Source organism: Triturus cristatus, chromosome 11 (genome assembly GCF_964204655.1).
Source record: "Triturus cristatus chromosome 11, aTriCri1.1, whole genome shotgun sequence".
NCBI lineage: Eukaryota > Metazoa > Chordata > Amphibia > Caudata > Salamandridae > Triturus > Triturus cristatus.
The window spans coordinates 654,582,223-654,604,456 of NC_140594.1; the positions used below are offsets into that span (position 1 = coordinate 654,582,223).

Genomic DNA, 22,234 nt, shown 5'->3' on the forward strand with positions numbered 1-22,234 from the left:
AGGACCTGTTCGGCCGCTCTGCCTTACAGGATTTCCTGGGTTAAAGCTTTTCTGCAGTCCCACCTCTGGGGAAGGTATTGCTTGGGTAGATGTTCAAAGGTAAGCAATCTGTAGCTAGATGTCTCTATCAGATGGACAAGTTACTTACCTTCGGTAACACCTTATCTGGTAGAGACATGATCTAGTCGCAGATTCCTTACCAGTCCACCCATCCTCCCTGACTGCGGAATTATCTTTTAGTATTAGGGTTGTTCCCCTTCAGGGCCCTAGTCTCTTTAACACACCATGGTCAGTCACTTCATGGCTCTGTGCTTCTGGCGCGGAAAGTCGTAAAAAGTTCTGACGTCAGCACCCCAGAGTGGCAGTTATAAGGACGACACTGACGTCACGACGAACACAATGCCATCAATGTAAATCAGTCGACCGACACAACCTACCGGCGTGCAGTGGTACTGCTAAGAAAAATCTACCAAATCCAGCCTGACGCCTGGAAGTTCAAAGGTAAGGAATTTGTGGCTAGATCATGTCTCTACCAGATGATCTGTTACCGAAGGTAAGTAACTTGTCCATCAGGGCCAAAGAAATTTGAGAATGCACTACATTTGCAAATTCTTTTCAGTCTTCTGGCTGTTATTATGCATCTCTCCTAACTTTGTTGGTATCACACATTAGTTTGACCTAAGCTAGGGAGCGACGTGGCTCTAACAATAAAATCTATTGGTATGGATCACTTGAAGACAATGTACATAAGTGAGGGGATGGAGACGTAAGACCAGAAAGTCTCATGTTGGGTCCCGGGGCCAGAAGCAGTTTTGCTCTTTAGGCACATCTTGAAGAGATCCGTTTTGAGCTCTTTTCGCACAATAGGTCTGTGGCTTGTGTTTTGGTCTTTTCATTTTTACTGTTGCTTAAGTCTGATGTTGTGGCTTATGTAGATGATCTAAGATTGTTATGACTTCTGCACGGTAGGGTGGTGCTCGTTTTGTTAATGATGATGCAGAGGTTGTCAAGTTCATGAGAACCTGCTGAACAACTATTTTAGGTTAACCAGAATGGGAGTGATTTGTAGTTACTACTTTTGTCCTTTGAGTTAGGTAGTCCTGTTCAGTGTGCACTTCTGTGGAACCAGCGATGTTAGTTAATAATATGTGAGTGGTCCTGTGCCTATAAGAGTAGTTTGTGTCTGCAGGGTAGGGTGTAGATGTTCCCTTGTATAAAAAGAAAAGCCATTAGCAGGCATTCTGAGATTTCTTGGAAGTATAGTTTTAGCGAGATTGGTCCCTATCAATGAGGAATTAGTTATTTTGTGCTTGCAGTGTTGTACGTTTGTTTGTCGAACGTCATGTTGGAAAACCATTTCCTGTTCTGGGCTTGGTGTGCTCTTGCGCAATGATGTGATTTAAATGTTTGTTCGATTCACTTTAAAGTAGGTATGTATTGACTTTGCTTTGATGTGGGTGCAGCAATTTTTGAGTCTTTATTTCTACTTGATTATTGCTATGTTTTTCTTGCTATGTATTACTTGTACAGTGGTGAATCTTAACACTATAGTGGGTTAGGCGGGCTCTGGTTACCCTGATATGCAAGATGGAGATGATATACTAGATCCTTGAGGTACAAGTTGCTTATAGCCATTGAGAACAAGCAACATTGATCTGTACTAGTCATTGGTTTTGAATGGAGCTGTAAAGCGAACCAATGTGGTTTGGTGTTGTTTAATCCCATATCTGCCAGCAGGGTGTTCATAAGGTTTCATGATAAATGGACTTACTGTTGTCTGTGATGTGTGGGTTATCTACAAATTGGATGGTTGCTGCCTCGGGTTTGCATTTAGGTATTTAACCAAATTGAATATTGTCTAGCAGGTGGTTGCTGCTTATTTGTTATTGTTACATGATGTGTTTTTGTATAATGTTTCGAAAGAATGTTGGGTAAGTGACTTGATGACGTGAGGTAGTCTGTGTCAATGTTTGCTTTCTTCAATAGTATAATGATCAATCGTATTGCAGAACAAACCTTGAACGTGGAGGTTCATGACTATTTTTTTTTAAAGAAGTGATGCAAGTACTTATTCCTAAAAGAATTTCATAATGATAATAGGAGAGTGTCATGTTTGTGTGTCTTGGCCTAGAAGGCTGTTAAATTATCTATTAAAGTCTTTGAAGCAGCATTTATTTTGCATACGCTGCTTTGGAATGGCCTTGTGGATTTTATATAGAGGTGGCAGCACTTGCGATGATAAACTAGTCATGTGTGCTTCTAAATGGTTGCTGATATTGTTTTTTTGTTTCATAGTTATTGATCTAGTGAAAGTTGTTTCTGTGCCATTGGTGACTATATAAACATCAGGTGTATAATATGAGAAAGCCCAGAATCTTAAGAGATAGTGCTTTGTTTTTAACATTTTTGTATATTAAATGGGCCATTTCTTGGTTGAAAAAACATCATCATCAGATCTCAGAATTCTTCCAGAAAATGTTCGAGGCATATGAGCTGCAGATCGTACACTGTGCATTAGATCGTCATCTGGTGTTGGGCTTGGATGCTTGCACCTTGTTGTCTTGGAAGAAGTCTTTTGTAGTCACGAGGTAGGTGACTCCTCCCTTGGAGGATAGTGCGCATGGGCATCGACTCCATCCTCAGATTGTTTTATTCCGCCATTGGGTTCGGATGTAACTTTTGCATTCCGGTTATAAACTTTGTTTTTTCGACGCGCAAACTCTTTACAATTCTCTGGTATTGTTTTCGATCGCGTGATCTTCGACGCGCATCTCAACAACTCTATTCCGGTCGTCAACGCGGGCCACTGGGACTATCCACGCCGTCGGGCCTACAGCTCCTGTAAAGGACTCCATTCAAAAAATGCCCCCAGTTTGGAGCGAAATTCCCACACAGTGACCATCACAAGGCCTGTAATCTGTGTCTCTGGCAAGAACACTAAGAGAACAATTGCCAGGCCTGCGCCTCTTTTCGATTGAAAAAGACCATCGTGATTGCCGGGCCCGACGACACATCATGGCGCAGAAAGCAGCTCCTGCACCAGCGTACATCTTCGACGAAGGCCCAGATGTCCCAGAGGAAGATTCCGAAGACCTGGAAATCGTATCCGACGCAGACGACCACATCACTTCTGGTCGAGTACAGCTGCCCCTACCCCCATTCCACCTGGGAAAAAAAGGCGGCCCTGGTCAAGACTTCGCCTGCTGGCCCCAGTCGCGACCAAAAACATACTTCAGAAGTCCCGCCCTCGGGACTGTGCCACTTCACCTGTTCTTCCTACTCCTCCTCCTATACTTCCACCACATACACCACCACAGGATGATGATGATGGAGGGGGAGGCAACAATGACCCTTTCACTGACCCAGATAATGATACAGACACACCACAAGATGATTGGGACGATTATAATGACCCAATAGATCCCCCAGACCCCCAGCCAGATCCAACAAAACCATCTCCCCCAGATGACCATATTGGATTTGGGCAACCTGTTAATAGAGCTGCTATTTACCATGGCGTTCACATGTATTCAGACTCTACAGATGAGGATTTCCTCCTAGACTCTTTTGAACAGTCGCAGAAATCTGTCCAAATAATACTTATGCTTAAAGGGGTCATTAAACATGCCCCAGACTTATTCAAAGACCCAGTGAGAGCTAGAATTCTCAATCCGAGAATTGATAAATACAAACCAGCCCCTGATGATCCCGCTTACATCAAAGGGCAGCTACCTCTAGACTCGCTAGTAGTGTCTAACGCTAGGGAACGCGCCAATTCCCAAACCTCTGGTGATGCACCACCTCCGGATAATGAATCTAAGTTGCTAGATGCCTCTGGCAAGAGAGTTGCTGCCCAAGCAGCCAATCACTGGCGCATTGCTAACACCCAAGCATTACTTGCTAGGTATGATAGGGCTCACTATGACCAGCTAGAAACCCTATTGCAGCATTTACCTGATCAGTACAAGACTCAGGCGAATGACTTAATTCAGGAAGGCAAATTAATAACTAACGCCTCAATCAGGTGTGCCCTTGACGCAGCAGACACAGCCTCTAGGTCCATTAACACTAGTGTGCTACTCAGACGACATGCCTGGCTACGCATTTCAGGCTTCAAACAGGAGGTACAAAACGACCATCCTCAACCAGCCATTCAATCAGGAACAGCTTTTTGGACCGGCTGTAGACACCACTCTGGAAAAAATGAAAAAGGACACGGAAACTGCTAAATCTATGGGAGCGTTACAGTCTCCATCCACACGTGGTTCCCTTTGTCACTCCTTTTATAGAAGAGCATCCAAAAACATGGGAACATACACTACCTCCTCTTCTTACGAAAACACAACACAAACCTCCCCCAACAGAGGATACTTTAGAGGAGGATACAGGGGAAATGACAACAAAGGGAGAGGCAGAGGTAACTAGCACTTGCACCTCCCCCGCTAATAAACAATGACTTCCCTCCACTACACCCAGACCATTCCACTCCGGTCGGGGGAAGACTTTCACTGTTCCTACCTGCCCGGGATTCCATCACAACAGACAAGTGGGTAAGACAAATTATCCAGTATGGTTACTGCCTGGAACTCACAACAACCCCGCCCAACATTCCACCCAAACAGCGTCCAATGTCCACAGAACACCTTACACTCTTAAAACAAGAGGCTCTCCTACTGCTTCAAAAGCACGCAAAAGAACCAGTTCCCTTACAGCATCAAGGAACAGGGGTTTACTCACTGTATTTCCTAATCCCCAAAAAGGAAAGGACCCTAAGGCCAATACTCTACCTCGGACCCCTCAATCTCTATATACAGTCCGATCATTTTCATATGATCACTCTCCAATAGGTTCTCCCACTTCTACAACAAGGCGACTTCCTTGCCACGCTAGATCTCAAGGACGCCTACTTCCACATTCCCATGCACCCTGCTCACAGGAAGTATCTCAATCAATCAAGGCATTTATAAAGCGCACTACTCACCCGGAGGGTCTCAAGGCGCTAGGGGAGGGGGGTCTGCTACTGCTCGAACAGCCAGGTCTTGAGCTGCTTCCTGAAGGCGAGGTGGTCCTGGGTCAGGCGGAGGTGGGTCGGGAGGGAGTTCCACGTCTTGGCGGCGAGGTAGGAGAAGGACCTTCCCCCTGTGGTGGCTCTTCGGATGCGGGGGACGACGGCGAGGGCATGGCCTGGCGTTTGGGAGCATAGAAGTTGAGGCGGCTGTTGAGGTATCCTGGGCCTTGGTTGTGTAGGGCTTTGTGTGCGTGGGTGAGGAGAGGGAAGGTGATTGTTTTGTTGACCGGGAGCCAGTGCAGGTCTCTCAGGTGTCCGGAGATGTGGTTGCGACGGGGGATGTCCAGGATGAGAGTCGTGCTGAGGCGTTCTGGATCCGCTGGAGCCTCTTCTGGAGTTTGGCGGTGGTTCCGGCGTAGAGGGTGTTGCCGTAGTCCAGTCGGCTGGTGACGAGGGCCTGGGTGACCGTCTTCCTGGTCTCGGTGGGGATCCACCGGAAGATCTTTCGTAGCATGCGCAGGATGTTGAAGCACGTCGAGGAGACGGCGTTGACTTGTCTGGTCATGGTGGTCTAAGGTTCATGGTGGACGGACAACACTATTCAGTTCAAAGTCCTTCCATTCGGGTTGACCACCGCACCCAGAGTGTTCAATAAGTACCTTGCAGTTGTAGCAGTACACTTAAGAAGACAACAAATCCATGTCTTTCTATATCTCGACGACTGGCTGATAAAAGCCAACTCATTCAACCAGTGTGTTCATCACACTCCTCAAACTATCCAGCTGCTACACGACTTGGGATTCACAATAAATTACCCCAAGTCCAATCTCCAGCCCTCCCACATACATCAGTATCTAGGGGCCACAGTAGACACCTCCAAAGCTCTGGCATATCCCAGTCCAGCAGGATAGCCAGTATACACGCCCTAAGCAGCAAATTTCAACCGCAGCACTACCTCCCAGCAAGGGTATTCATGCAACTCATAGGGATGATGGCCTCTTGCATCTTTATTATACCTCATGCAAGACTTCAGATGTGCCCCTTACAGGAATGCCTAGCACGTCATTGGAACCAGGCTCAAGGACAACTTACAGATCTGGTGTTGGTAGACAGCCGCACACATCGCTCCCGCAGTGGTAGAGGACACAACCTGTCCAAAGAGCGGCCGTTCCTCGAGCCGGTTCCGCAGCTGACAGCAGATGCATCGCTCACCGGTTGGGGAGCCCATCTCCTAAACCATACCATACAATTCAAGGCAAATGGACCACTCCACAAAAAATGCTCCATATCGATCACCTAGAATTACTGGCAATATTTCTAGCATTAAAATCATTCCAAGTACATCTACAACACAAGACTGTCCTAGTCTGGACGGACAACATGACAGCCAGGTACTACATACAGAAACAAGGAGGCACACTCTCTCTGCAGCTGTCCCAGCTCGCACAAAACATTTGGAGATGGGCTATCCCACAAAATATATACCTGCTGGCAGAACATCTTCCAGGAATTCACAATCAGATTGCGGATCTGCTAAGTCGACAGACACAGCAGATACACGAATGGGAACTTCATCCCCAAGTTCTCAAACCTTTCTTCCACATGTGGGGTCAACCAAACATAGATCTGTTTGCCCTAAACGCAAAATGCCCAATCTCTGCCACCAGGTTCCCACACCCGTTGTCCAAAGGCAGTGCGATATGGATGAACTGGTCAGGCAGATTTGCGTACGCTTTTCCGCAACTCCCACTGATTTCCCTAGTAGTATGCATGCTCACACAACAGTCTCTCAAAATGATCCTAGTGGCTCCCACATGGGCACGCCAACCGTGGTTCACAACACTTTGGAACTCTCAGTAGTTCCACACCAAAAACTACGCCTCTCCCTAACATTGCTGATGCAGTACCATGGAGAGATAAGGCACCTGACAACTGACTCTAGCGATCTGGCTCCTGAAGTTCTCGAGTTCGGTTATCTTAACCTTCCGACAGACTATATGAACATCATTAAAGAAGCCAGACGCCCTACTACTAGAGATTGCTATGCAGCAAAATGGAAGAGATTTGTCATCTACTGCAAATATAATAATTGATCCACTGGATGCTTCCATCCAGGATATCATTTGCTATTTATTACACTTACAAAGATGTAATCTAGCATATTCATCCATACGGTTACATCTAGCAGCGCTTGCTGCTTATTTACAAAAAGACAACATTTGTCATTTTTTAGAGTACCGGCAATTAAAACCTTCATGGAGAGACTTAAAAGAATAATTCCTCCCAGACTGCCACCCTGTCCGGTGTGGAATTTAAACATTGTTCTTACCAGGCTCATGGGTCCCCCATTTGAACCTCTACATAAATGTGAACTTCAGTTCCTCACATGGAAAGTTTCTTTCCTTGTTGCAATTAACTCTCTTAGAAGGGTAAGCGAGATCCAGGCTTTAACCATACAAGAACCATTCTTACAAATACATCAGAACAAAGTGGTTCTCAGAACGAATCCCAAATTCCTTCCCTAAGTCATCTCTGCTTTTCATCTTAACCAATCAGTTGAGTTACCGGCGTTTTTCCAAAACCCAGACAGGTCTTCATACACCAGACGTCAAAATAGCACTACTTTATTACATTGACAGGACTAAGCCCTTTCACAAAACAATTGTTTGTAGCCTTCTCCTCACCTCATAAGGGTAATCCCATCTCTAAAGCTGGGATCGCCAGGTGGATAGTAAAATGCATTCAAATATGCAACCAAAAGGCTAAACGCACATTAACAATTCCCCTTAGAGCGCCTTCAACACGCAAACTAGGGGCTTCCATGGCATTCTTAGGGAACATTCCCTTAGATGACATATGTAAAGCAGCAACATGGTCTACACCACACACCTTCACCAAACACTATTTTGTTTGACGTGCAGGCTAAGCAACAAGCTTCTGCAGGCCAGGCTGTTCTTAAAACACTTTTTCAAACTACTGCAACGGATACTGATGACCACCGCTAGGGGAGAACCTGCTGTACAGTCTATGTACAGTGTACGATCTGCAGCTCATATGTCTCGAACGGAAAATGCTACTTACCAGTATGCATCTGTTCTTGGCATGTAGAGCTGCAGATCCGTACACGCCCACCCGCCTCTCTGGGATCTGTATCCGTTCCAGTATTATCTTAATTAGATACATTCACATGGACATCTCTCCTACTTCTTACTGACTCCATAACTTCCCATCATGGCGAAAAACAATCTGAGGATGGAGTTGATGCCCATGCGCGCTATTGTCCAAGGGAGGAGTCACCTGTCTTGTGACTACAAAAGACTTCTTCCAAGACAACAACAAGGTGCAAGCATCCGAGCCCAACACCAGATGGCGATCTAATGCACAGTGTACGGATCTGCACCTCTACATGCCAAGAACAGATGCATACTTGTAAGTAGCATTTTCCTTTATGGTTAACAGACAGGCTTCCAACCTGGAAGTGGCACTGAATAAGCATTTAACTGCAATCCGGCATGACCTCAAGAAACCAGTAAACTTCAAATGAGATCCAACTCCTTCTCCTTAATCTCTCGGCAGCTTTTAATGCTGCAGGCCATACATTTCCACTTCAGACTAAATGGCACATAAATACAGTTTGCAGTCCTAAAATAGATTCAGTCCTTCCTCACAGGTGGAACACAAAGTGTGACTGTCTCCACCATTTTTGTAAAAAGTAGGTGTTTCCCCAAGGCTGAACAGTTCTTCTCTTCAGGCTCTCCTTGACCCACTCCCTAAACTCTGTGTCCTTTAAACTTAACTGTTTTAACTGTACCAACCACACACTGATTATCCTTGAACTAAAACAGCCAGACCGTGGACTTCTGGTCTTAACTGAATGTCCACTGGCAGTAGTAAATTTAAGGTTTCAGAATACTTTGTGAATATTTGTGTGCACTGCCTTAATGTTTTTAATATCTACTAAGTAAAACGCTATCTTTTTCGCTTACCTCTCCACCTCTGACGCCTCATTTTCACTCCGCATCCTCCCCGTTCCTCCACGGGTTTTCCCGGTTGATGTGGAGGGAGGCACGGTTACATTCTCTTCTGGGCTAGAGGCGAGGTGTTTCACGTGCTGCTGGTCACCTGACCTAGTGTTTATCTTCATGCCAGAAGCTTTGCGCAGCGGACGCGCACTGGGAACGTAAGCATATTGCTAAAAGGCTGCTTTTCCTGGTACTTATTACTTTTTAATTCGACTGATATTGTGAATGTTTGTGTGCACTGCCTTAATGTTTTTAATATCTACTAAGTGAAACGCTATCTTTTTCGCTTACCTCTCCACCTCTGACGCCTCATTTTCTCTCCGCATCCTCCCCGTTCCACCACGGGTTTTCCCGGTTGATGTGGAGGGAGGCGCGGTTACGTTCTCTTCCGGGCTAGAGGGGAGGCGGGGTGTTTCACATGCTGCTGGTCACCTGACCTAGTGTTTATCTTCATGCCAGAAGCTTCGCGCAGCGGGCGCGCCAAAGGCAAGCCCGTCTGCGCCCGACCGGGGCCAGGGGCCATAAACCCTGGTCCTAATTCCCTTAGAAAACTTACGTTCACTTCAGAGAAACTCTTAGCTCTCCGCCCTAAAATTACACCTGACTGTACCCGGGCCTTGGCTACTAATTGTGCTAAAGATATCTGCCCCGGTTGCAATTTCTCCTTCGCCAACCCCCAGTCAAGTCTACATATATCATCAGGAAATAGGACAAACACTCGCGCGACTTCTCCCCTGCTAAAGTTTTTACATTTCTCAGTGTAAATTGTCGTTCACTCCCCAAACACAAACTGGACATTTTTGACCGCCGCCATGACGTAAAACCTGATGCTCTATTTCTCACGGAGACCTGGCTCCATGAGAGCTCGGGTCCTGATGTCGCAGCAGCTTTACCACCTAATTACGTTATCATTAGGAAAGACCAAACTACGTCCTCTGGCGGCGGCATTGCCATCATTTACAACAACAATTTTCAATGCAAATTTGGCACAGGGGATATCCCATATTGTGAAGCCGCCCTATTTAAGTTAACACTAAACCCCAATTTCACTTTCTCTGGCCTTCTTATTGATCACCCTCCTAGCCCTCCTAATCCCTGGGCCACATCCCTACCGGACCACCTTACCCCTTTGATTATGAAATCAAACAACTTTTCGCTGCTTGGCGATTTTAATTTACATCTGGACATTCTCTATAACTCCACGTGTAGCAACTTTATTTCAGATCTTGCTGCTATGAACATCAACCTATGTAATTCGGGACCCACACACAAAGCAGGCCACCTTCTAGACCCCATTTTCTCCAGCCTTCCTGGTCTTCACTGCGCTCCTGCACTGCCCATCCATTGGTCTGACCACTTTTTATCTAGATATAATATCTCGATTCCTCTTATCTCTACTTCCCTGTTTCACTCCCTAAAGACATCTAAAAGAGACTGGAAAAAACTTGACCTAACGCTCTCAACCACGACTTGTGTTCGAACACTCCTTTATGTGACTCTGATATGGACTTATTTTCCAAAAATGTACACAGTTGGCTCTCAACTGCTATCGATTCCAGCCTTCCCCCAACACAGAAAAAATTTACTAACCACCGCCCCCCGGCCCCTTGGTTTAATGACACTCTAAAAACTGAAAAAACTAAATGCAAATCACTTGAACGCAAATGGAGGAGAGACTATGCGCCCAAACTTAAAACGGCATATATAAAGTCAAAAAAACTCTACCATAACCTCTGCAAATCTACTAAGGCTCTCTTCGTCTCTAATTCTATCACTTCTGCTGCTAATTGTTCCAAGGCACTTTTTAGCCTAGTTAAAAAGCTTGCTGGATCTGAGACCATAGCAATTCCTCCACCCTTGAACAATTGCCAGTGTGAAGACCTTGCTCACTTCTTTAAACAAAAAATAGAGAAGATTCATCTTGATATCGCTAACACACATTTAAATAGTCTCCATTTTAGCAGCCCCTAAAACCACCACTCAGAAGGCTCTTCTCCATGGCATGGATGATCAGTCTCTTGTTGAACTTTCTGCTGTGCATGTCACCACGGCCCCCCTTCTTGATACCTGGCCACTTCTCAACATGGATTCTTTAACTCTCATTTTAAACAAAGTAAAGTCTGGCTCTCCTAATGGCCCTCTACATCCCTCCATACTCCAACAACTGGATCTCCCATCTTGGTCATCTTGAATGTTTTAAATTCCTCTCTTTGTGAGTCTGTAGTTCCAGCTCATTGGAAACATGCTATGGTGACCCCTCTTTTGAAAAAGCCTGCTGCCGACCCCACCACTCTCTCCAACTACCGTCCATTTTCCCTCCTTCCAGATTCTGGAGAGCCATATACACTCCCATTTCTCCCAGTTTGTTGAACTGAATAAAATTCTTCATCCTTCCCAATCCGGGTTTAGGTCCAATTTCTCCACAGAAACCACCCTGCTAGGAGTCACAGAGAAGCTTTGTCACCTTCTTGACAGGGGAGAGACTGTGGCGCTTATACTGCTCGACCTCAGCGCAGCGTTTGACACTATCTCGCACCCCACACTTATCACAACTTTGAGATCCTTGGGCATCTGCGGTTCAGCCCTGGATTGGATTATCTCCTTTTTGAACGATCGTACTTTTCAGATCTTTTCAGCCACTAACAGCTCCAATACTCATTCATCCCCTCATGGGGCACCCCAGGGCTCCATAATCAGTCCTCTGCTCTTCAATCTTTATGTCAGGCCTTTAGCAGATATTGCTGAACAAGCTGGCCTGACTCTCTTTCTCCTATGCAGACGACTCTCAGATCATCTTTTCTCTCTCTCCTACTGACCCCAATTCAACATCTGGCTTACAATTGGGCCTTAGGAGTATCGCTTCGTGGATGAACCAACACCATCTGAAACTTAATGGTGATAAAACCAAGGTCTTCATCCTGGGAAAGGATAAGTACCTCGGGGGCCCACTTCATTGGCCTTCCGAGATGGGTGCCCTCCCGCGGCCTTCTAGCCATGTTCGGAATTTGGGCGTCTACATTGACTCTGTCTTGGCATCACCAAGCCGTCAGGGTCGCGGCCACATGTTTTACCATCTTGAGATGGCTGCGAAAAATCATCTGGATGTTACCTACAGCCACTCAAAATACAGTGGTCCATGCCCTTATAACCTCAAGATTGGACTACGGTAATGTCCTTATGTTAGGAGCCAACAAGGCTGTGACCTGTAAACTGCAGTTAGTACAGAACTCTGCAGTTAGACTACTTTGCAGAGTTCCCAGAACTTCGCATATCTCTGGCTACCTTCACGATCTTCACTGGCTTAGAGCGGAGAACCGCATAAAGTTCAAAGCCTTGAGCTTTATGTTCAAGATAAAATGGGGTTCAGCACCACCCTACCTGCATTCTCTTGTTGGCCCCTATATCCCCACACGCCATCTCTGATCTTCATCTCTTGAGAAATTTACGGTTCCACGTTTCAAACTCGCCAGGATGGGTGGTAACTCTTTTTCTTATCTCGGCCCCACCCTCTGGAACACTCTCCCTCCTGTTATCCGCAAAGAAACCAACTACACTTGCTTCCGTAGATCCATAAAGACCTGGCTGTTTAGCCAGTAATTCCTTTCTGCTTTATACTATTCCGTACTCAGTCCTCCAGGCGCAGGGAAACCCTTTTTGGGTAGCTGTTGCGCCCTACAAATTCAACTATAAAATAAACAAATAAAATCTTAATGCCGCAAAATGTGGATTATGAATAAGCTGTGATTCCATCAGTTCCTGGCCTAAGTAGATTGGCTCTCTCACACCACATCAAGAGCTTGGATGTGATTATTGACCCCCCCCAACCCCCCCCCCCCCCCCCCCCCCCCCAACACTCTCACTCCACATTTGGGTCCCCAATGTGATACAAAGCTCTTTCAACTGTGAGAGTATTACGATGAGTCTTTACCTATTTTGACTACCCCACAGGGTCCCAACCTCAGCAGCCTTAATGCTATAATGTATGTACTATGGCAACTGACTAAGCGTTTAATCAGCAGATGTTGGTGTATCCAGAATGTTGCTTTCAGATAAGTTCTCAGCCTGAACAGATGTGACAGTATCAGTCCTACCTTCAAGGCCCTGGATTGGCTACCCTTTGCCTGCAAGAGACCTCTTTCAAAGCTCTTGACAACACCCACAGGGCAAACACATTATCCATGTAAATAAGGACGATATGCAATTACCAAGAATTCATAAAACCAATAATAATTTGACTTTACCTATAAATATGGCTCACTTGCATGAAAATCACACATGCTCTCTACTGGGAAGATCGGAGACTATTGGAGCTGGGCATTGCCACTGCCTGTCTTATGATCAGACTGCTATAGGATAGTTCTCAGCTGTCCTAGGTTTCCAGTTTCCTTCCCACAACCCAGTACTATTGTTTTATGATTTGTGGACTACACAGATGCCATTCATAGCAGTCCCTATTTATAAACCTCTCTACTCAAAAATGTAAGTAACCCCGTGATTGACTGTGTCTATTCTCTCACTTTGCAGCACCAGTGCTTATGCATTATAAAGCCTTATGCACCACTTCTACATGGGCTACAAACCTCTCACTGCCCACCACCTTCTCCACGCAGGCCAAACTACTACCAACACACTTTGTCATACATGAGCAGGAATCTGATAAAAATCAGAGCGCTCCTTTGTCATTCTGTCTATGAAGCGCTGGGAAAATGATTATCACAGAGTAGCTACTTGATCAGTGAGCCATAAAGTGCTTTAGGGCTTGTAAATAGTATGGAAAGCTCTGTATAAGAAACATTACAGTACAATGCAATACAATACAATACTACGGCAAGATGCAACACGGTTTATATTGGTTATGTTCACAAGTGTGAATGCGTATTGAGTTACAGCTGCTGTGATACTGTTGTTTTATATAAATTTAACTGATATTTATTTTCCACTTATGTTGCAGTCAGCACTCAGTATTGTACCCTGGATAAATTGCTAGATTATTCAGTTCTAGGAGAAGAGCGTGAGCCTTTATGTTCAGATGCTTGAAACGTGGTGCCCTTTGATTTCCCCCCACAGAAACATCACCCCTTTTACTTGTAAATGTATCTTAAGATTTCATCCCTGTATACTGTGGTAAATTTCAGACCCTTGTTAGGTCCTTTGTCGTACACACTTGCAGGTTATAATTATATCAACTTGGAAGTCATTTGTTTGCAGGCCAAGGACTGCGGTCAGTTGCAGAACAAATGGCTGATGATCAATATCCAGAACGTGCAGGACTTTGCTTGCCAGTGCCTGAACCGTGACGTGTGGAGCAATGAGGCTGTCAAGACAATTATTCGAGAGCATTTCATCTTTTGGCAGGTGAGAATAAAAAGGGCAAAAGAGGTGGATGGAAGCAGACAAGAGGCTGTCAGATGGTGCTCGTCTGGTTGATGGGGTAAGGTAATTTGGGGGCTGGAGATTTCGAGTGCATCAAGGCTTCATTTGTAGTCCTAGCGAGCATTAGCTTGTCTGTAAATGTAAGAGGACAGTTTTGAATCCAGGGCTGTAAGTGAGAATGTTAATTTCATTTAAGTGATTGACACGGTTAGTTATATATTGGGAAATGTATTCATTAAGAGGATAACACATTTGCATCTCATGAAAATATATTGTTTGTCAGTATTTTAGACAATTTAAGTGTATTAAAGCTACCTCACTGTATCCCTTAAGCACTTGTATGTAAAAGTAAAGTACATTTATTATATTAGTTTACATTTTTTTAAGTGTTTTGAAATGCCAGCCTGGCCATGATGCGGAGTTGAGAGAATGTGAACCTTGCAATCTTCTCATCCTGTGTGGAAAGCTTACAGCCTAGTTGGAGCACATGAGTCTGATTATTCACTTGTTTAACTATCCAAAAGCTGAGAATGATCCTTAACAAAAAATATTAATTCCATCATCTCTGTACAAAGCAGAATATGGAAAGCGCCTGCCACAGGAGAAAAGTGGTGACTGTAACAAGGCACTTTGCCATTACAGATAAACATAGCACTGCATGCAACCATTCTTTACAGAAATCCCACAACCCCCTTTTATAAGTTAAGCTGGCAGCACAGATGAGGGAATGCTGTGACTACTGAGAGGAGGAGAAGAGGCATCTCTGTGGTAAGAGGTGAGGTGAACAAAAGTGGGAGTGTTTGAATAAAATGTGACACTCTTGTAACTACGGTTGAATAAGCCACCTGTACGCTCAAGTTAGAGCAACAAGATCCTAGGTACTACATTGAGAAAGTTTCGGTTCATGGTTACTGTGAGACCAGGAGGGTGTCATCACGATTTCAAACCACCCTTTTCACTGTGTGTGAAAGTGGTGGTACTACTATGGGTGAAAGCAGCATTATCAGTTGGTAAGTGACTGGTAACTAAGAGAAGGTCCTACTGTAGTTTAGGCCAAATATTTAAAGAGTTTTTGAGGAGTAATCCTAATTGCCTACTGAATGTGCTTTGTGATCCCTGACTAAGTAACACAATAAACACATGTGTTGTAAGTCATTTGAAGAGACTCTATATAGTAAGCAGGCTGCAAAAAAATCTCAATAAGTAAACTTGTTCCTATCACTTCAACGTTTTGATAGAAAGAATAGAAGACCGGGATTAGCAGTCACATTCCTACATTGGAAAGAGTGAAGATTTGGAAATGAGTTTGTGCAGTGAGAATGTAGACTCTTCGGCAATTGATCTTTCATAGATTAACATGTTTGAATTATTCCCCAACATCAGGCAGGAAATAATTTAGGTATGTGAATCTATGAAAGATTCCAGTGATGAGAACTGTAGTTACATGTAAGTATCTTTTTTTGTCTTCCCCAGTGTTGGATCTTTCATAGATTTACATCTTGACCCTGATGTCTAGCTGGGAACCCAGCCCAATGTCGGGACTTAATCCGAGCATTTTATTCTGTCAACGATACCAATGGTCGAGAACTTGCACTTGCAGGCAAGACGCTTTTTTCTTCTTCACAACTTGAGCATGTCTCATTCCCACCGATAGATATTTAAGTAAGATCTCCTGTCCTGACAAAGTACTTCAACTAAATGTTCAGAGACAGTGTGAAAGCATGGATGCTGAAAGGAAGACCATGAGTAAAAATGCACTGAGGGCGGAAATTTGAGATTGTTGTGATGGCTAGATTGCCTTATAGAATTTGGTGTAGTCGAGCAAGCTTTCCAGGAAGGGGCCCTGATCACAGTTGATTGCTATTTGCCTTATACATGATCAGGCAGAGCCTCATCATGGGCATGGGCAAATGGTACCTTGTGGTTGTGTCAACTTTCTTGTGTTCACTTGTGAGTTCCTTCTTTTCTGTTACCTATTGTTGTTAGGTTTCTCAACAGGCTGCAGAATCTATTTTCACTGGCACCCTTTGTACCTACTATTTGGTATTTGAATTTAGTGATTTTGTTTGGGTCTTCAGCCAGCCCATGCGTTTTTCACTTAGGTTTGACTACTTTTCGGCTGAGAGGCTCAGATTTGCATCCTATTTCTGCCAGAGAAGATGGAGTAAAGTGTGCAATGTGTTTTTGTTTTAAGATGGAATCTGTTTATCTTTCAGAAGGGGTTTCTTCTCATATTATTTCCTCCTCCTCATTTCTCCAAAATGGAGAGGTTGCATGGATTGAAGCTGGTTAAGACTCTGGTACTGTATGTAGAGGTGCACATAGTGCAAATTAACAGCTTTTCATCTGGTTCTGTGGAGAAAAGGCTGTACGAAAGGCAGCCTTTCCTCCGCTGGTCAATTGGCATTGAAAGAGCCTCCTGTTGATATTTGTGAGCATTCAATTAGTAGCACAGCGTCTGCTGCTCTTGTCAGTTTTGCCAAACAGCCACTTGCATGTCTGGATGCATTCTTTTGCTAAACCATTATTTTTCTTGTGGTCCTCTGGCAGTCAGTGGTTATTAGCAGTAATCACTGACTGTACAGTACTATTGTCTACCAATGATGTTCACAACCCACCATACTGGTGCACCCCAGTTGGTTGATCTGGTTACTCATGGTAGGCACTTCACTCGCAGTAGTGCGAATTAGTTTTTGATGCTCACACTGGGAAGAGGAGGGGGGGTTTGGAAACTGGTAAATGCTAAGCAATACGATCAGCCTATGCTTTACTTAAGGTAAAAACCCTAAAAGGTAAGTAAAATAGAAAGAACACTTAAAGATGCATACAAAAAAGCCAAGAGTGACTGCTGCCTTCCGGGGTCATTGCATGTCCCTGCTTATTTGTGCTCTGTGCTATATTTCTGTTAACTGTGGGTAATCTGGTTATAGGGACCTTGGCTCGGTCTGACTTGTGGAACCTCACAAGTGCTTAGTTTCTAGTTCTTATCAGGAGATTTAAAAGTGGTTGTCTGGTTAAACCCACAGGGGGGCTCAGGTCTCTGGCACTAAGGGACACCGTCCGTTCACTGGTACTCTCTGTAGGAAGCTGGCTCTGTATATGATATTGCCACTAGGTGGTAATACCATGCATAGAGTGCAGTGGTTCCCCAAATGTATACAGGGCTAAATGTGAAACCCAAAGTGCTCTATTAGTGGTAGTGTGGCCTTAAGCCTAACACAGAGGAGTTTAAGACCTTTATTGCACAACATTGACCAATATTAGACACATGACTAAAGAAGGAGATGCTGACCAATTTTAGAACAATATACTTTGTATTTTTTTGTAAGACCAAGATATTCAAGATAAGGTAAGTACGTTTTTAAATAAAGAAACTTTTCACTTTGATCGCCACTTTGAAAATGTTTAGCACAGTCCAGTGTTATCCTAAGGGGAAAACAATTTCGTGGTTAAACAGGCAAAGAATGATCTTACAATTCCAGTTTTCGGGATCCAAAGTCAGCAAAGGGCAGGGGACCAGTGAGTATCCAACATCACCATCAGCGGCACATGGGAGGCCGGGTGCAGAGGCCAAACCTGAGCTCAGCCCAATGTTTTTTAATGGAGACTGGGGCTACCTGGAGCCATGCTGCTTGCAGGTAAGTGGACAGGTTGCAGGGACCAAGCTTTGGGGATTAGCACAAGCACGCGGGTCCCAAAGCAGTACCAAACATACACTAGCAGCAGCACAGGAGCGTCCGGGTGCAAAATCCTCATAGGGCGTCCAGTGCTTTTCAATAGTTTTTGTCTTTGGATAAACAGGCTGCAGTCGTTGCACTGAATGCTGCAGGAGAGAGACCAACAAGATTAGAGGTGTGTAGGGGGTCATAAAGGCACCGTGTGTGCAGCTCACCAGGGCCCAGGGGCTCCGGGTGCAGGGGTGCCTTTCGACGTCAGAGTCTTCTTACCAGAGCTGATCAGGGGAAACCTCTGGATTCAGGCTGCAGGTGTCATTGTGGAGTCTAGGAGAGGTCAGCCAATGCTGTATTCGAGGTCAGGTTTGTTGGAAAGACTTCACTGGACAGGTGAGCCACTCAAACTCTGGCATTGGCGTCGGGTGCAGAGTGGGCTGGGGTTGTGGATCCGCACTCCTTTGAGTTTGCTGGAAAGGGCCACTGCCCTCGGGAGATCTGGTGTTTGTTGAAGAGTTGCTGTCTTCCTGGGATTCTTGGAAGTCCCTGGCCACCGCACAGTGTCGCCGTCTTCTTCACAGGCTCTTCAGGGTGGAGACAGGCCGGTAGGGCTGGGGCCAAGGCAGTGGTTGTCTTCTAGCTCTGCTGCACGGAGTCTTCTTCATCCTCCTTCGTAGGTTGCAGGAATCTACCTTCTAGGTTTGGGGAAGCCCTCTAAATGCTATATTTAGAGGGCATTTTAGGGGAGTAGTATGTAGAGCTAATGGTCACTTTACCTTGGGTTACTACTCCCACTATTGTGCCACCCTCCTGTGGGAGGGGGGCATGGACCTAACCCTGATTGGAGGAGTTCCCTCATCTTCAAGATGGAGGAGACTGAAAAGTGTGCTTAATTTCACCTCCTCCACCTAGGAGGTGGAGTTGGCAAAGGTGGGCACACTTCCTAGCTCTTTTAAGTTTTCCTGCCGGTTTTTCTGCACAAAGTGGGGGTGTAAACAGAGTGCTGCTATCTGCTGCTAGGAGTAGAGTCTGGGGGTCGCATTACATAGGCGTCTGGCCTTTGAAGCTTCCCCTTCGAGCTCTAGCCCATCCTGGGGGAGGAGGTCCAACACCGCTGCCCAGGATGTGCATCGTTTCTGGTTTGATTTTAATTTGTAAAACGCGGTTATGCCCGAAGGCGTCTTCGCGCTACTTGCAAAATAAGAGGATCAAGAAAACAGAAACTAGAGCTTAAATGTGAAAAGTCAGGTTTTGAGAAGCTTTCTAGAAGTCACGAAGTTGGTAGAGTTCCTTAACGAGATAGGCATTTGAGTCCAAAGGCGAGATGTGGAGAGGGAAAGACGTCTCCCTCCTCAGGAGACCATGTGAAAGTGAGCAACTGACAGTCATAGAATTGATAGACCGCAATGTTCTGTTCGGTGTGTACCATGAAAGTTTCTTCCTAAGGAGTTTAGGGCCATGGGGATGAACCACTTTGTGGGCTATGCACAAGGCCTTGAAAGCTAAATAATTTTTTTTTTTTTTTTTTTGACAGCCAGTGGAGCTCATTTCTGGCTTTGGTCACTGATTCTGATTTTTTTTTTTTTTTTTTTTCTTCCCATGTTTGTCAAGACCCTGACAGCTGAGTTTTGTATCCTCTGAAGCCTGATTAGAATGCATTGCTTCATTCAAGAGTTCCAGAGTGCACAAAACTCTCCATCCAGGGGTCCGGAAACATGTCTGGTGGTGGCTGGCCGCCTACAGCTGGTCTGAGACCACACCAGGGTTCGTTGGTTTTCAGGGGGCAGCTCGGAGGTGCCCTCTAAGTCCATGGTTCAATCCATCCCAGACTAGATTCACTGGGGGTTTATTGAGGGGGGTAGTTTGGTACCAAACACTCCTGTGTTCATTGAAGCCATCATGGTTCATGGGATCTCGAGCCATGGACTCTCTGTGGATTACCCAGCACTTAGAATATTAAAGAATGATCGCAGTACTGTAGGGGCATTTCTGCTCATGCAGATATGCCCTCACCTTAGATATAGTGCACCCTGCGTTAGGGCCGGTAAGACCTGCTACAGGGATGGCTTACCTTTAATAGGCAATGCCAGTTGACATGGCACACGGACAGTGCGCCATGTCGACTTTGTAGTTTTCGTCTGCACAAGGCAGGCATGTTGCAGGGGCAGTCTGCATAGCCTAGGTGAGGGCTACCCAGGGGGCCCTCTTCACTCCCCATGCTCTTGGTACCCACGTAGCATTTACTAGGGGCCTACAGGGCCCTGAAGGGCCAATTGTGGATTTGGTTTAGGGTAGAAGCACAGGGGACCTGGTTGGCAGGGACCTTGTATACTACAATTGAATACTACATCAAAACCAGGCAAAACGTTTGGGCTAACCATGTCAAAAGAGGCACTTGCTCACACTCTGGCTGAGGGGCTAGTGTGCAGGAGTGCTATGTCTGGCGCAGTTGCACTGCAGGAGGCTCTTGTGGTTCTCGGTTGCCTGCAGAAAGTGGCTGCAGGCGGGGACTTGGAGACCAATTCGGCCAAACCCAAAGAGCTCTAGAGTGACCTTGGACCCTGTTTGCACTGTTGGTTCACTTGGACTCCAGCTGTGGGGCTCTTGTGTAGTGGTGCTTTCCTGTGTCTGGTTGTGGCAATCAGAGGCTTACTTTATTCTCTCTATCTTTCTACCGGTGGAGAGGGGAAGACAGGGCAGCAGGGCTGCTCTCGATGTTGGCCTTGTGGTTACTGATGTCCCTTAACAGCAGGTCTGTCTTGGTGATGTTAGGGTCCGGATTGGATCACCAACAAGTCTTGGTTGCTGCAAGGGTCTGGTATACCTGGTGTAGGTGAAGGTAGACTCCGAGAGGGATAAGTGTCTCTGGACTTTGGTGAAGTACCAGCCTTTGCGAGCAGTGCCTGCAGATGCAGGGAAGCAGCTACTCTGCTCCAAGGGAGATGTTACTGGCAAGATGAAGTTGTGAGTTGCTCTGCCACAACTATGGGAGGTGACAACGCTTTCTGATGAGCCAGGTCCATGCAGTTGTAGAGGTTCAGCAGCAAGGCAGGTTTTTGCATCAAGTGATGGTGAAGTCCTCAGTTCTCTCGTTGTGGGCTATTCTATATCCGTCTTTCTTCTTCAAGCTGATAAATCTGATTTCCTGGTGTCGGGCAAAACGCAATTTAGGGGAGTTAAGGGCAGTGAAAGCTAGTAGCCTATGGGCTACTAACCCCTGAGGTCACTACACACCCTTGATGACCACTTCTGTGGGGAGTTGGCATCACCCTGTCCCAGGTTTCCTAATTCCACCACACACAAGATGGTGGAATACTTTCCTTTGTGTTCACTTCAGGCTGCCCACCGTAGAGGTGTCTAGCCTGGCAGTGCAACACGCCTCCTCTCCTGACTGTCTAATGTCTCGCCTGTCCTGGTGCCAGGTGGTCCTCAGGGCAGGGGCTGGCACAGCCAAAGGGTGGGGGAAGCCAGGGTTGCTTATCAAAGGCAGCAGAGGCTTTTAAAGCCTCGGGCCTTGACATGCTAATTTACTAGCTTTCCTTCTGGAGGAGGTGGTAACAACTCCTGCCAGAGCAGACCTTGTTCCTGACCTCCTGAGAGCGTGGGCTCTCACCTGCATGGGGTCATTAACCTGTTGGTGGTGGCAGGCTGAAAGAGTCCGGTTGGCCAGCACGCTATTAGACTAGTATGGTACAGAAGATACCTTTAAGGTACCCCCAGGGTGCATGTATTAGTAAGTCCATCACTGGAATCGTTGTTTGTTTATTAATACGAAGTGGTTGACACCAAACTTCATAGGTTTCAGTGAAGTAATTACGTAGCTAGACAACTTGTTTTGACCAGTGCCCAGTACATACCTTAAGATGGCTTCCCTAGTCAGTTAGTAATAGAACTATACATCACAGGGGCATAGCATTTCTGCTCATGCAGACATGTCCTCACATAAAATATAATGCACCCTGCCTTAGGGCTCCAAGGCCTGCTGTAGGGGTGACTTACATATGTTAAATGCAGTATGTTGGCATGGCACACAGGAGTGTGCTATGTCATGTTTTCAGTCCGGGTTCGCACCATGCCACGCAGTTTGCAATAAAAGTCTGTGTGCAATTTGTGTGTGGGTCATTTAGGGTGGCCTAAGATATGCGAAAGCCCTTAGGGAT

General features: G+C 45.7%; 1 protein-coding gene across 1 annotated transcript in view; it reads left to right on the forward strand.

Annotated features, from left to right (window-relative positions):
- UBXN7 (UBX domain protein 7) overlaps window positions 1-22,234 on the forward strand; it is a 485,766-nt gene that overhangs the window by 222,583 nt on the left and 240,949 nt on the right. The window contains exon 6 of the mRNA XM_085634185.1: window positions 14,239-14,385. Coding sequence (XP_085490311.1) covers window positions 14,239-14,385 — 147 coding nt within the window. The remainder of the gene's footprint in view (window positions 1-14,238; window positions 14,386-22,234) is intronic.